General features: G+C 46.3%; 1 protein-coding gene across 3 annotated transcripts in view; it reads left to right on the top strand.

Moving 5' to 3' along the window:
• The first annotated feature begins 342 nt into the window (after positions 1-342).
• LOC147703343 (uncharacterized) overlaps positions 343-14,588 on the top strand; it is a 210,328-nt gene continuing 196,082 nt past the window's right edge. For 2 of the 3 annotated variants that reach the window (XR_015297575.1, XM_086931787.1), the window contains exon 1: positions 13,708-14,053. Coding sequence is in view for 1 of the 3 variants with exons in the window: in XM_086931787.1 (XP_086787913.1) it covers positions 14,012-14,053 (42 nt within the window). In the remaining 2 variants the exon portion in view is untranslated. Of the gene's footprint in view, positions 435-13,707; positions 14,054-14,588 lie in introns of those variants that run through there. The other variant, XM_086931788.1, reaches the window with a different exon arrangement.

Genomic DNA, 14,588 nt, shown 5'->3' with positions numbered 1-14,588 from the left:
GATATAGTCATCTGGTATTGCCAATATTGTTTTTCTCTCTTTATGAATTTGCGATATAGTCATCTGTTATTTGCAATATTGTTTCTCACTTTATGAGGTTACAATAGAGTCATCTTGTATTTGCAATGTGGTTGTTCTTTTATTTATTGCCTTTTCGTTGCCTTCATATGCAAGGGTTTTTATGCTTATTGTTGCGAATTACCTGAGCGCGCCGCACGAGTCTTGGAAGTAGAGCGCATAGCGTAACCAATCCCTGTATCATTACGTGGAGCACGGAAGGAATTGCCGAACTACGATTCCCATGAGCCTCTGGAATGCGGCGTTGGCGTGCTGACGAACGCCTAGAAAATGAAGGAAGGACTATGGTACTGGGTCGGAAATTCCTTTGTTGTTGCTCCGTGAAGGAAGAACGCCGTTAATCTCGCTCTGGTGAGGTAAGGGTGCTTCACACCGCTCACCGTGTATTTCCGTCCTGTATTGGTGCTTTTGGCCTCCCGGGACTTCCGTCAAAAGGTTATGCCTTTCGTTTTTGCTTGCGTGTTTGAACGCTGTCTCTGCCTCATGTGAGGACTTTTCTCCCCTCTGCTTCATGTTCCCTAAATCAGCTGTACTCTTGCTTGGGGAGCACACAGAGACTGGGTTATGATCGTTCTCAAAGGAGAATAACTATTACAGCTACAGGACGGGACTTCTAAGTCCTGTAGTTCTTTGGATCAAAGAGCCTAGCATGCAAGGCGGATATACATGAGAAATAGGAGCATGGATTGTTGATGTGCCTATCTAATGGTTGCCATTTGATTTATTGGTGTGCTGTTTTCTTTGACTCTAATTACCAAGGGTTCACGTGAGCTGTATGGACTACCCTCGTCCCCCTATGAAGCATTTAGGAATCTGAGAAGGGTATGTTGTTGTACGGTTTAGGATTTGCTTGCATAAACATGTTAGTGGTGCAATTGGTTCCAGCTGATGTATTATGATTCAGGTAGTTTCATGTATCTTGTTACAGCACACCTTCTTCCCTCAAGAGAAACTGTTGAATGAATCCCATAGGAACGTCAAACTGCCTTGTGTTGTTTTATTTCTTTACAGGTATATTGCACATGATTATTGTTAGAATTGGGGGTCTTTGGTTGGCGCAAGTATTCACTTGTGACAAGCAGGGACCCTCTCCTCTAAGTCAGTGCGAAGGATGACCCCTTAGAATTACCCTTGCTCACCCTCTAGGTGCGTGGCGTGAGCAGCCAAGGCTATTCTTCATGCGTTATTGGGTTAAGCATTTGTAATCACACACACAGTAAATGTACCAATCCCCCCACAAATGGACAGCAGGCTGTGGATATGTAAAAATACGGTTCCTTTATATAAAAATATATCTGAGCAGGTAAGACTTATCACAAGACCAATATAACGATTTTAGCTTAGGCCACAAGATTGTGAAGATAATGGCAATTCTCTTTTAGGTCAGTTTGTTGCTTCCTTTCAGTCTCTTTTACTTCCAAATAGTTCTCTTAGTTCTCTGTGGGTTCTTAAACGGATTTAGGCAGGTTTCCACCCCTCTGGGGCCTCAGGGACTCGGTCATGCACTTGGTAGCGCTTCGGTGCGCTTCGGACGGATGAAATCCCGGCACCCCTTCCAATACTCATGCTTCTCGCGTGAGCCGGAGTACGTGACGTACCGCTCCCGACAATGAAGCGTACGGGGCTGTCACACGGTTGCACATCCGCTACTCAGGTGCTCCGAGGCTCGAGTGCGCTTCAGGTTGGAAAGGAGCTACGAGGCATGCCAAGACTTAACCGGGCTTCGGGTGATCACAGTGAAGCGCACAGTCGTGACAGGAGTGAGACGTACTTAGACCACTGAAGCGACGCACAGGGCTACGGGGAAAGAAGAACGTTGTGGGCCCGAGCCCGAGACAAGCCCTGTGAGCTGAAATGGTTGGTACGGTTACGGTGTGTTCCGGACCCCGCGGCGCACTCAACGAGTGTGCGGCAGTCACGGGGATGCTTGGTGGTCTGTTCAAAGGCGGACGATCTCCGTCAGGCGGGGCGCAGCACGGGGAGCCCTCAGCACGGACTGTACCGAGGGGGGGGTCCCTTCAGGATGCGGCGCGTCCTCTCCTGGGACGAAAGGGAAAGCTGGGCGGCCGGGTGCAGTGTCGAGCACGGGCGGCCGTCTAGGCTGTAGACTGTTCTTGGGTCCTGGATTCTGGCGGGAGGGGGCAAGGATGCGCTCGGGCACTCGAGTAACAGGCGGGGGCAGAGGAGCGGCCGGCCTTAGCCCGAGGGCAAAGAGCGACTCTAAACAGAGCAAGGCTCTCTCGGGCAAGCAGGCAGGCGGACTATCGGGTACCACGGCCCTAGGAGGGGCGAGAGGGCGCAGACTTCACCTCCGGCGGGAGGAAATACTCGGCCTCAGATATCAGACGAGCCAAAGCACAGAAGAACCCACTGGTCCTGGGGTTCAGATCAGGGGGCAAGCTCAATCAAGCCCTTGGAGAAAGTTTCAAGCACAAGTCAGCAAAGTCTTTTCAGAAAGTCTTCTCCTCGCCTTCCTCAGCAAGGTAGACAGCAGGCCAGTCCTTCCAGCTTCTTCTTCTCCTTCTAGTTGGGCAGAGGTTTGTTGTGGGAAACAGGATCTAGTTTACTAGGAGCAGGGCTCCTTCTTTTATACAGCAATTATTTTGTTATTTCAAGCCAGGGGGGCCTTTGCATAGCCTAATTCAGTTTTAAAGCACTCTGTTGTGCTGTTCCTGGCTTTTCCTTTCAGTGTGCGGGGCAGGCACATCAGACGCTCCACAGGAGGTGGAGCCAGCATTCAGATGACAAGTACAGCCAGGAGTATCTTGTTGACAGTTTTCCCTCTTCCTGGGCCAGGTGTCGGGCAGAGTCATCAGTCGCTCCCCAGGGGGAGGAGCCAGTATTGTGGTGGCAGAGCACAGCCCTATTCAGAGTCCAGGGGCACTCCCACCTCCCACTAAGGTGTAATCCTTGCATTAACCACCTGTCATCCCCCAGCCCTGTCCCTCACACAACCCAGACAGCAGATACACATCCTAGCAGAGGCGGGCTGAAATGGTAAAAGTAGCATTTGCAAACACAGGATATTAAAATAAACTTTGCTAAAATAAGTATTTTATTATTCTGAGTTCAGGCATACTAAACTTGACTTTCTACCATGTTCTCTGAGCCTGCTGGGATTATAGGGTGTAATAATTCCAGCAGCCCATCTTGGCCTAAGAGAACAGGTAGCCTTACAATAGTGAAAAACGAAATTGGCTGTAATTCACTATTAGGACATGCCACACACATCAGGGCTTGTCCTACCTTACACTTACAATGCACACTGCCCTAGGGCCTACCATAGGGGTGACTAATATGAAGCAAAGGGAAGGTTTTGAGGATGGCAAGTGTGTGCACTTGCCCAGCCAGCATGACAGTACCAGACTGCACGCAGGTTCTGCAATGGCAGACCCTAGACACATTTTAAAAGGCTGCTTCTGTGGGTGGCGCAACCAGCGCTGCAGGCCCACTAGCAGTATTTCAACAACGAGGGGAACAGAAAAGGACGATATTTAACTGGGTCCAGTGTACATGTCCTAAACTAGAGCAAACAGCAGAGTACAAAGTTCCCCAGGGAAAGTGTGACAAAAAGGAGGAAGGAGTAGGTATCACAAGTGGACTGATTACCCTTTTTGACTCCCACCCACATTTGCACAGACTACACTTCTTTCATCCTCACACACACCCACCGTCGGCAAGGAACAAAAGAACCCCGCCAAAAGAGTGCCTCCTGGTGCTCCGACAGACATTGCAGCGCCGGTCTGTTGAGGGGCAGTGAGTCGATGATGACACTGGACACCCTCCAATTAGGGTGTGTTTCAAACCTAATACTCTGGGTGTGTGAGGCTCTCTAAGTTCCGACAAGGGATCCCTTCCAGTCACCTTACTTGTGATACCTACTCCTTCCTCCTTTTTGTCACACTTTCCCTGGGGAACTTTGTACTTTGCCACTAGCAGTATTGGCATTTACAAGCCCTGGCACTCCTGGTGCACTTTACTGGGGACTGACAGTAAATCCAATGAGCCAATCATGGAAATCAATCACATATACACTTTACATTGGGAGCACTTGCACTGCGGCACGGATTGGCCGTGCGCAGTGCCCTGAGCGGCGGACACCAGCAAAAACATCTGAGGCACATCAGCAAAAAAGTGGAAGGGAAACTCACGCCAAGGTGCCAGGTCTAAGAATTATATATAAATATCTGCGGTATGTGTCGTCCTGTTAATTCAGCATGCCCAGCCAAATAGTAAGGAAGAGACGAGACCCGTTTCTTAGGTGTTCAAACGTTTATTCTGCCCAACATATATATATCTGTATTACGTACTTGAGTGTTTGAAATGAGTCTTCTAGCTTTGTAGGAAAGAAGAACGTATTGATTATGATTTGTTGTCATTACAGGTCTCCCTCCTTACAGTTCCCTTCCTTTCTTTCCCTCACTTAATCATCCAACTGTCCAGTGCCTTTACGGCTCTTCTGGCTTGGGGCTATCAAGAGGTGGACCATTTTCAGCTACAAGCGGACCCTGAGAATATCCACCCGTGACACTTATGCAATACCATATCATCTTTACTCAAATATGTTTCCATGCCTGTCTTTTTCTTCTTCATCAGATTGCATTATTTCCATCTGTCATTTGCATTGTTGTTTCTCTTTTATTTATTACGTTTACATGCATGGTTCCTTACGTATATGCAATTTCTTATCGTCCTTACATGTAATTTGTTTTCATGCATGTTTCTTGTCTCTCTTTACGCAATTGCGAGATGTTCTTTTGGTTGTCGCAATGTGTTCTTTTGTTTTGTAAAAAGGGGAGATGTGTTATACCTGCTGCACAGCTAGTACGAGTTTGCTGTGTGGAATGTTGGTGAATGGTGATGCATTGGAATGTTGGGTGCCTGTGAGTGTCAGTTGGAGTATGTGTTGAGCAGCAGGGAGGTGGCTCCTAGTAGGGCTCTTCACTGAAGCACTTAATAAATCAATATATCGTAAGCTACACCTCGGCTAATGGACTTTGTTTATTTACAACAGATACAAAAGTCGTCGCAAGTTAAAAGCTGTTAGCAAACCCCGTCTTCCTGGCAGACAAGGGATTTTTTTTGTTTATCCTTCGCATGCGTTCAGATAATTTGTCTGTGGCAAAAAGGATCCTGCTGCTGTCATTCCTCATTACAGTTCTGTCTTCTGAGTTTGGTTTTATGTTCTTGGAAATGTGACGTTTGGTTTAGATACTTTTTAAAAAAGGCAGGGAGACCCCAAATCTCAACACATGTTGGGGGCTGTTGAAGGGACCACTAGTCTCCAGCAGAGGGTAGCATGGATGATTGTGAATCTATGACAGAATTTCGACAGACAGAATTTTGACCTACACAAATATCAGCGTAATTATATCGATAGCAAAAATATCGACGCCCTATGTACAACATGGTAAGTACCAAAATATCGAAAAAATAATATCGATGTTAAAAATATCGTTGTCAAATATATCGATTTTTTTTTATTTAAAATAACATAAAAAATACTGTAAATAATACTTATTAATTACTTAAACATATTTAAATATATGTAATAATGGTAAAAAAAAATAATAATACATATTTAATAAAAAAAATATTTAAAATTCATATATAATATATACTTACTTAAAAATAATTACTATTCCCACTCCAGTGGGTGCAACAGTAGGGAAAACTGACCCTGAACCCTAAAAATACCCCTTTACCCAAAAACCTAAAACTGACCATGAACCCTAAAAATACCCCTTTACCCAAAAACTGAAAACTGACCCTGAACTCAAAAAATACCCCTTTACCCAAGAACTGAAAACTGACCCTGAACCCAAAAAATACCCCTTTACCCAAAAACTGAAAACTGACCCTGAACCCTAAAAATACCCCTTTACCCAAAAACTGAAAACTGACCCTGAACCCTAAAAATACCCCTTTACCCAAAAACTGAAAACTGACCCTGAACCCTAAAAATACCCCTTTACCCAAAAACTAAAAACTGACCCTGAACCCTAAAAATACCCCTTTACCCAAAAAATGAAAACTGACCCTGAACCCAAAAATACCCCTTTACCCAAAAACTGAAAACTGACCCTGAACCCTAAAAATACCCCTTTACCCAAAAACTGAAAACTGACCCTGAACCCTAAAAATACCCCTTTACCCAAAAACTGAAAACTGACCCGAAACCCTAAAAATACCCCTTTACCCAAAAACTGAAAACTGACCCTGAACCCTAAAAATACCCCTTTACCCAAAAACTGAAAACTGACCCTGAACCCTAAAAATACCCCTTTACCCAAAATTAATTAATATTACAAATAAATTACTTCCCACCCTATAAACCCACAACCCGCTCCAGTAGTAAAACATATAATTTACTTAAAAATATACATAAATTATCAATTAATTAATCAATTAAAATAATTCATTGCCAATTAATATTTAATTGCAAAATAAATTAATCATTAAAAAATAATTATTTAATTACAAATAAATTACTTCCCACCCTATTCCCCAATAAACCCACAACCCGCTCCAGTAGTAAAACATATAATTTACTTAAAAATATACATAAGTTATCAATTAATTAATCAATTAAAATAATTCATTGCCAATTAATATGTAATTGCAAAATAAATTAATCATTAAAAAATAATTCTTTAATTACAAATAAATTACTTCCCACCCTATTCCACTAAAAACCCACAACCCGCTCCGGTAGTAAAACATATTATTTACTTTTATATATTTTTTAGTTATAGAAACATATTAAACACATATTATAACAATTATTTTAAATACTTAACTAAAATTTCTAATACATATTAGTAAATCGAAATTACTTACATCAATATATATGCTATCGATATAAGTAATTTCGATATTACTTACCTTAGGGTCGGTATTCTGGCCATCGATATTCTGGACATCGATATTCTGTCCCATCGATATTAGCAACTCGATATAAGTGTAAGTCGAAATTAAAAATTCGATATTTTGACTGTGAACCGATGATTGTGGTAGGGTAGACTGGAGTGAAGTGGGATAGATTGGAGTAGAGTGGGATAGACTGTAGTGAGATACATTGGAGTGGAGTGGGGTATATTGGAGTGATATAGATTGAGTGTAGTGGGGTATATTGGAGTGCAGTTGGATAGTGTGGTGTGGGGTAGATTTAGATAGGGTTGGGTAGATTGGGTTAGGGTGGGATAGATTGAGTTAGGGTGGTGTAAACTGGAGTTTTGCTAGCTCCAACTGGAGCTTCACCTCATGCTTCATCTTGAGCTTTCCTAGCTCCATTTCATGTCTCCTCCAGCTCCTCTTGGAACGGATCGTTGCAAGAAACCCTGTTGCCTGCTCTGGAGAGTACCTTCCTCCCAAGCAGAGCCTGACCCATCACTTGATCACCAGCCACGTTTTCCGCCCCACCATATATCAGTTGCTCCTCACCCTCCAGATGCCCACTTGCATTCCTGGCAGGTCCACAGGACCTCAGCGCTTTTGCAGCTCCTCCTTTTTAGTGAGGCCATTAAACTGGACTTTGTGGTCTTTGCAGATTGACTTAAGTTGAGACACAGTGTAGGTTTCTAACCTATCCTCATCAAAAACCAAATCTATAGGTGGAATTGATGATTCTCTAGACTGAGACATGATGGTAGTAGACGGTTCACCAGTCTCCAAAACTCAAGAAGGTGAAAAGACAAAAGACAGGCCTCCAGCCTAATGCCAGGGTAGACTAATCAATACCTTGATGGACTTCCCTTCTTAGAGCGACAGAACATGGACCCCAGCCCGCAACTGCAGGGGCCTGTTCCATTTCTACGCCTCTCTGAACACAGTGGTATTTCTGGGTCTATGCTCTCAGGGCCTACTAAGCTAACCCATGGTGAACCCTTGTCCTCATCTATGGACCCCATCTGTGAAGCACCTAACTTTACCTTGCTCACAGATGCATCTTAGTAGGCAGACAGCACCACTATAGCCAACAAAGTGATGTGGCCCATTCCACTTCTTGGGTTTGACTTCTGTCCCCAACCCAGGAAAAACTCTGTCCATAAAGACAGCAACCAACAGAGGCCACTGACAGCTGTCAGTGTCAAGAGCCAGGCCCCAGGCCATCCAGGGGTCTGTGACATCTGTGGTTTCTCAAAAGGGAGGGCAGAAGGCCCCTGTGTCTTCCACCCTTTTTCCACTTCACCTCTCACCAGTTCAGGGGTGGCATCCCAAGGTTGGTACCTCAGCCCAGGGTATGTACCATGAGGCTGAACAGGAGACAGGGGTGGGTTCTCACTCCCATAGTTCCTCCTACTGGGGTCCTGTACTTTCCGCTTGGGCTAGGTAGCCCCAGATAACTGAAATGTTAGGGCACCGCTGGCAGCCACTCCTCCCAGTTTCCCTGACGCAGAATATAGTCAGCATGTATTTACTATTTAGTGACAGCATGAGGGAGCACTACTTCGCCAAGAATATAACAAAATAGATTATAAAAATAAACAGGTTGATTGCATGCCCGCACCTTGCCAACCACAGGATTACTCCTATAAGGGAGAATCAAAGACCAACTGTACCAATATGTTTTATAGCGATAAAATAAATGATTGGGGGCGTTGCTTGTTCTTTCTCTCCCCCATTGATATATGGATGCACAGAGACGCTGTACGAGAAGCAGGTACAACACCAGTTTCACATGGATGTCCACACAGTTCTATTCACTTTTTTGAAATTCACACAAGTCACCTTGTCAATAATTTGAAAAGTAAAGTGTTCTTACTACTATTGCATACACAAACAAGTACCTGCTTATATATTCTCTTAGCCCTGGAAAAGTTGCAGGGTAATCCCCTGTAACAGCGACGAAACACGTGTTGGCTAAGAAGGCTTAAATATCTTGAATTAAAGACATCCGAAAATATAAAGATAAGCATCATTGTGATATTTAATGTAACTTCATGTATTTACTTTGAATGTGTGCAGAGAATTTGTATATATAACCTTCCTCTGGGTCACCTTCTGAATCCATTCTAGGGACAGCAGAACCATAGGGCGGAAGAATTCCTGCCCATGGGCTGGCATTATCCTATACTCACTCCCCATTCACTCCCACCTGGTGGAAGTGACAACTTTCACCCTCTGGGATCAATAACTTACCCTCTGAGTCCACCTCCCAACTAAGGGAGATCATGGCATGGTCTACGACCTGCCCCTGTGGAGTACCTTCTCCTATGGCCACATTACCCACCTTTATAGTGGTACCACCAGTGGATGGTTTGTTTGGACAGACTGGGTCCCCCTGCTTGTGCCTTAACTGGGAACACTCAAAACAATGGGGTTGGAAATGGGGTGCCCGGAAACACGGCGTACCAGAACCCCCCTCCTGTTTCTCAGCAGGGGCTTGGTATCTCTTTCCTTTCCCTTTACCCTGGGACCTATCTGCCTCCCTTGACCTCCCCTCTGACTCAGCTGGGGGAAGCCTGAACCACCTTTCTTGGCTGGTTCTCCACATACTTCTTTTGGACACTGATGCTGAGCCAGCGACCCCCCTCCTTAACAAGCTTCCTGGGGTGAGTAAGTTTGCTGTCAATCAAGTGCTGGCACAGCTCTGCATAACAATGACTAGACAAGAGCGCCCATGCAGTCAAGTTGTACAGCCCCTGATAGTATGTTACCTCACTGACCTACACCAAACCAACTAGTGCTCTGCAGTAGAAATCAACATGCTCAATCCAGGTTTGTGAACTAAATTTAGAACTCTCCATAAACTTCACTTTGTAAATCTCTGAGGTAAAACCATACTTCCTGACCAGGGCTTCCTTCATGGCGGGGTACCTAATCTGATCCTCTATTGCTAAGGCCAACACGGTGCCCCTCCCCTCCACAGTGAAGCGATTCAACAGAACTGCTCTCTCCCAGGGACCTTGTGTGCACTTAAAGCTACTTCATAACTCCCAAATCACTGGTCAATGTCTTCCCCACAACATAACCCTTCACTACATCCTTGGGTATATGTACCTTTTCTTCTGAGTGCACTGAAGAAATGTGCCACCATTTGTGCTGGACTGTACCTTCAAATCCAACTCCTTCAAGCTCACCTCCTGAGCTAAAACCATATTACCACCCAATCTATACCACTCCAATCTACCCCACTCCCCTCTATCATACCTTACTCCACTTGAATCTACCCCGATCCACTGCACTCCACTCTTCCCCAATCTACCCCACCCCACTCCAATCTACTCCAATATATCCCTCTCCATTTTAACCCACTCCAATCTACCCCACTCCACACCACTTTACCCCAATGAAATCTACCCCAACTCCAATCTACTTTACACATACACACAGTTCCCTTGAACGCCACGTGTTTTGGTGCAGAACAAAGTGAACATCTCTGTGTGCCATGTCTAAAAGTCACTGCCCTGGCATAGGTAAGCTACCCCTCCAGTTGGGTGCACTATACCAGTGGTGAGGGTACAGATGCATGAGCCCTGTACCCCTACAGTGTCTAAGCAAATTCATAGACACTGTAAGTGCAGTACTGCCATTAAGAGTATATGGTGCTGGGAGTTTGTCATTACGAACTCCACAGCACCATGATGGCTTTACTAACAACTGGGAAGTTTGGTATCAAATTTCTCAGCACATGGGCTTTAATGAAAAATGCACTCAGAGGGCATCTTAGAGATGCCCCTGAAAAACGACCTAACTCTAGTGTCCTGGCTGAGTGGCGGCTTGCCAGCTGCCACCACGAGACATGATTCTGGACCCCTGAGTCGAGAGCCAGCTGCACTCGGGTCCTGAAACAATGCACGTCCTGGGACGAGGTGCCAAGCCTCCTCCCCCAGAATGGGCAGGGGCCACGAAGGGGAAGCTTCAAAGGCTTGCTGTCTTTGTGAGCTACCCCAAGCATTTGCTGCTTTCAGCAGCTAGTCCCCACCGGTTCTGAGCCCCACTTTGGGTGGGAGAATTGGCGGCAAAACCAAGTGAAGAAGGGAGGTGTGCCCACCTTTGCCAACCCCACCCCTCAGTTTGGGGAGGCGAGGTGAAGCCCAACTCTCAATCCCTGCCATCTTGCAGATGGGGGACCCACCAACCAGATTGAGGCATATGCCCCCCTCCCCCTGGAGGGTGGCATAATAGGGGGTGTACCCACCCCAAGGATGGGTCCCATTGGTCCCGACCTTTACTTACCCGTAACGCCCCTAAATCTAGTATTTAGGGGCAACCCCGAACCTTGCCTCCTCAGACAAGAACCGACCAGAAGAAAAGAAGAAGGACCGAAGAACCTGTGCTGAACTAAGAAGAGGACGCCCACTGACTTGGCCCCAGCCATACCAGCCTTGCACCTCGAACCTGCTCCAGCGAAATCCTGGTATGCCCTACAGTCAGCAGCCCTCAAGAACCTGAAGGACCTGCCCTGCCTTCCAAAACCCAGACTTCGCCTCCTGTGAGCACCGGTTTTGCTCCCACACAGACTCTGACTTCAGGCAAATCTGCGAGTCTGCACCAACCTGCACCTGACGCCCATGGGCCGAGTTCGAGTGGCCCAACACCACAAGGAGGACCCCCCGACGATCCTGACCTGAGATATGGGGATCTCTGACCTGCCTTGAATCTCCAATCCACTACTGCAGCCCCTTTCTGGAGGATCCCCCCGACTGCGACCGGAGCTGGTAAGAAAACCCGACCCTAAAGACACCCCTGCACCCGACGTCCCACAGCCCTGGGTGGCCCAACCGATGGTGTCCCAGCATCCCCAGGCATCCCAACTTACCTCTCCAACCGGTGGTCACCTCCAGATGATCTTCGTCCCCGAGCCTGCAGTGTTTGTTGCAACCGCAGAATCCCCATTGAAAATAACAGGGCATATGATCCCAAACTAGCACTGTGCACCTGGCCACCCTAGTGCTAATGAGGGTATTCTCAAAGTGCATCCTCAACCCTGGGGGAACCATGGTTGTAACCCCAGCATACCAACTCCTACAAATAAGTACTTACCTACAAACTGTTAACTTCATTTCCTCCCATAGGATTACATCAACTGCTTTTGCTTGAAAATTCTTTGAAGTGTGGAGTTGGTTTGACGAAACATTGACAAAACTGCAAATGTACTAAAAGTGAATTACTTACCTTTTGTCTAGGAAATGTCTCAGTGTGATATCTAGGCATATCACCCTGAATTGGTAAAAGGAACCTAAAGAGTAATCTAAAAAGTAACGTGCACAGTAATCTGTAAAGTAACTAATTTTGAGCTGTTGATTTACCTGTATTTCAACCAACTGCATTTGAACCTGTATTCAACTGTAAAACACTGCCTAAGATTTTGCGAACTATTACTTCACTTACCTGCACCAGGCTTGGCTTGGTTCTAGTAATAAAATAACTAAATAATATTTTTTTATACAAACAAATTGGTCTGAGTTCAGCCTTTGAGTGTGTGATATCATTTGCTGCCGAAGTGTGTACAACAAATGCTTAACACTACCCTCTGATAAAGTCTTACTGCTCGCCCACACTGCCACACAAATAGAGAGTAAGATGCTATCTACTTTTACCTCTGACTACCTTTGGGATTCCACTGGGCTCTGTGCACACTATACCTCATTTTGGTTTAGTATAGACAGAGCCAGCGTCCTACAACCCCACTCCACTCTTCCTCAATCTACCCAACTCCATTTCAATCTACCCCAATATATCTCACTACACTCTACACCAATATACCCTACTCCTATCTACCCTTCTCCAATCTACCCTCTGTGTGTGTGTGTGTGTGGCTCTGTGTGTGTGTTGAGCTCTGTGTGTGTGTGTGGCTCGGTCTGTCTGTCTGTGTGTGTGGTTCTGTCTGTCTGTCTCTGTGTGGCTCTGTATGTGTGTGTGTGTGTGTGGCTCTGTCTGTCTGTGCGTGGCCCTGTCTGTGTGTGTGTGTGGCCCTGTCGGTGTGTGTGTGGCTCTGTCTGTGTGGCTCTGTGTGGGTAGCTTTTTTTTGTAGGTGGCTCTATGTGTGGGTGGCTCTGTGTGTGTGTAGGTGGCTCTGTGTGTGTGTGGGTGGCTCTATATGAATGACTGGATGGCTCTGTGTGGGTGGCTCTGTATGTGTGTGTGGCTCTGTGTAGGTGCAAATGCAATAGGTCTTCCATTTGCGAGCGATTAAGCTATTGGCATTGTAAATGACAATGCCATTTATTTATGTTTTAAAAACCAAAACATAAATAAAAAAATGTCATGAGCAATGCCAATAGCTTTAACTTTAACAATGCCGAGACCATTGCATTGTAAATGCTTGTTTTCTGCTGATTTCCATATTACCAAAAAACATTACCTGTGACAAGCAAAAATGCATGTAGTGCCCCATATAGCTATAAAAACGTGTCATTACAAATTCAAAACTGCCCAATTTGCAAATATGGGCCACTTATCTTACTATTTGATTCACTAATCGGGGCCGCTTTTACTTTGGTGCACGGGGCTATTTCCTGTCCCAAGGGCGGCGGTGAGTTACCCTAACCTGCACGGACATGAGATCGCTCTGCTGGTGAGGCATTCACACCTGACGTGTGCAGCAGGAGCGCCCAGGGTGTCTCGCGGGCTTGGCTGTACACGCGAGGCGGGCATAAAGTTTTCGGGGCGGAGAAAAAAACCAGGAACAACTTTCAGTAGCTACGGGAGTAAAAACAGAGGTAGTAGAAGGCGAGTGGGGCGAAAAGCGAGAGGAGTAAAGAAGCGGCAGATTGTAGAAGAAAAAAAAAACGTATGAAGAGAAGAGTGTTGATAGAAAACAAACAGAGAGAAAAAAGATTCGGGGGGGGGGAAGGGGGAGGGGCGCGGTGGAAGCCACATACCGAGGACAGGCTGAGCAGAGAGGATTTAGGAGACAGTCGAGGGGCAGAGGACAGGGGTGGAGGGGCGCCGTGCCTCCCTGAAGCTAGACTCTGAATGACAAGACATGCTGCCCGCACTGGTGAGGAAGTGGTTGAACAGACCCAAGGTAAGAAGGGGGACCCACTTGTACATGGGGGCGGGGGTGGGGGCTCGTAGGGCTGAAAGGTAAGGAGACAGGAAGTCCCGAGGAGGCCCTATATGAAGACGCGATGTTTACGGGATAGAAATGGAGGGTGGAGGGGGCATACCTGGGATAAGAGGGTGAGATTTAGGGAGATATTGGGGTTACCTCGTAACACGACAGAATAAACCCCTTTGCACTTGGGGAGAGGTGTTAAATCCGGAGTAGCATCTGATGGAAAAGGGCCAAGAGCGGAGGAGAGCTGCACCTTGTGGTGGAGGGCCGAAGACACCTGCCCCGAGAGAGGGAACAGTCCCGGGGTCAGGGGGTTCCTAAAAAAGACTGAAGGAGTAAACAGTAGGGAGAGACTGCAGTGGAGTGTAAACAGGGATCCCCTGCTAAGGGAAGGTCATCGGGGGTCCCTGCGGGTGGGAAGAGCCGTCTAGAGATTGGGAAAGTGCTGCCAGTCAGCCTAGACCTGGGCTTTAGATGGCGGTTATTTTGTATTTTAGCTTCCCCG

The sequence above is a fragment of the Lissotriton vulgaris genome, chromosome 7 (assembly GCF_964263255.1).
Source record: "Lissotriton vulgaris chromosome 7, aLisVul1.2, whole genome shotgun sequence".
In the NCBI taxonomy this organism is placed as follows: domain Eukaryota; kingdom Metazoa; phylum Chordata; class Amphibia; order Caudata; family Salamandridae; genus Lissotriton; species Lissotriton vulgaris.
Note: the sequence above shows the minus strand (reverse complement) of the source record. Positions and strands in the feature narration are given on the sequence as shown.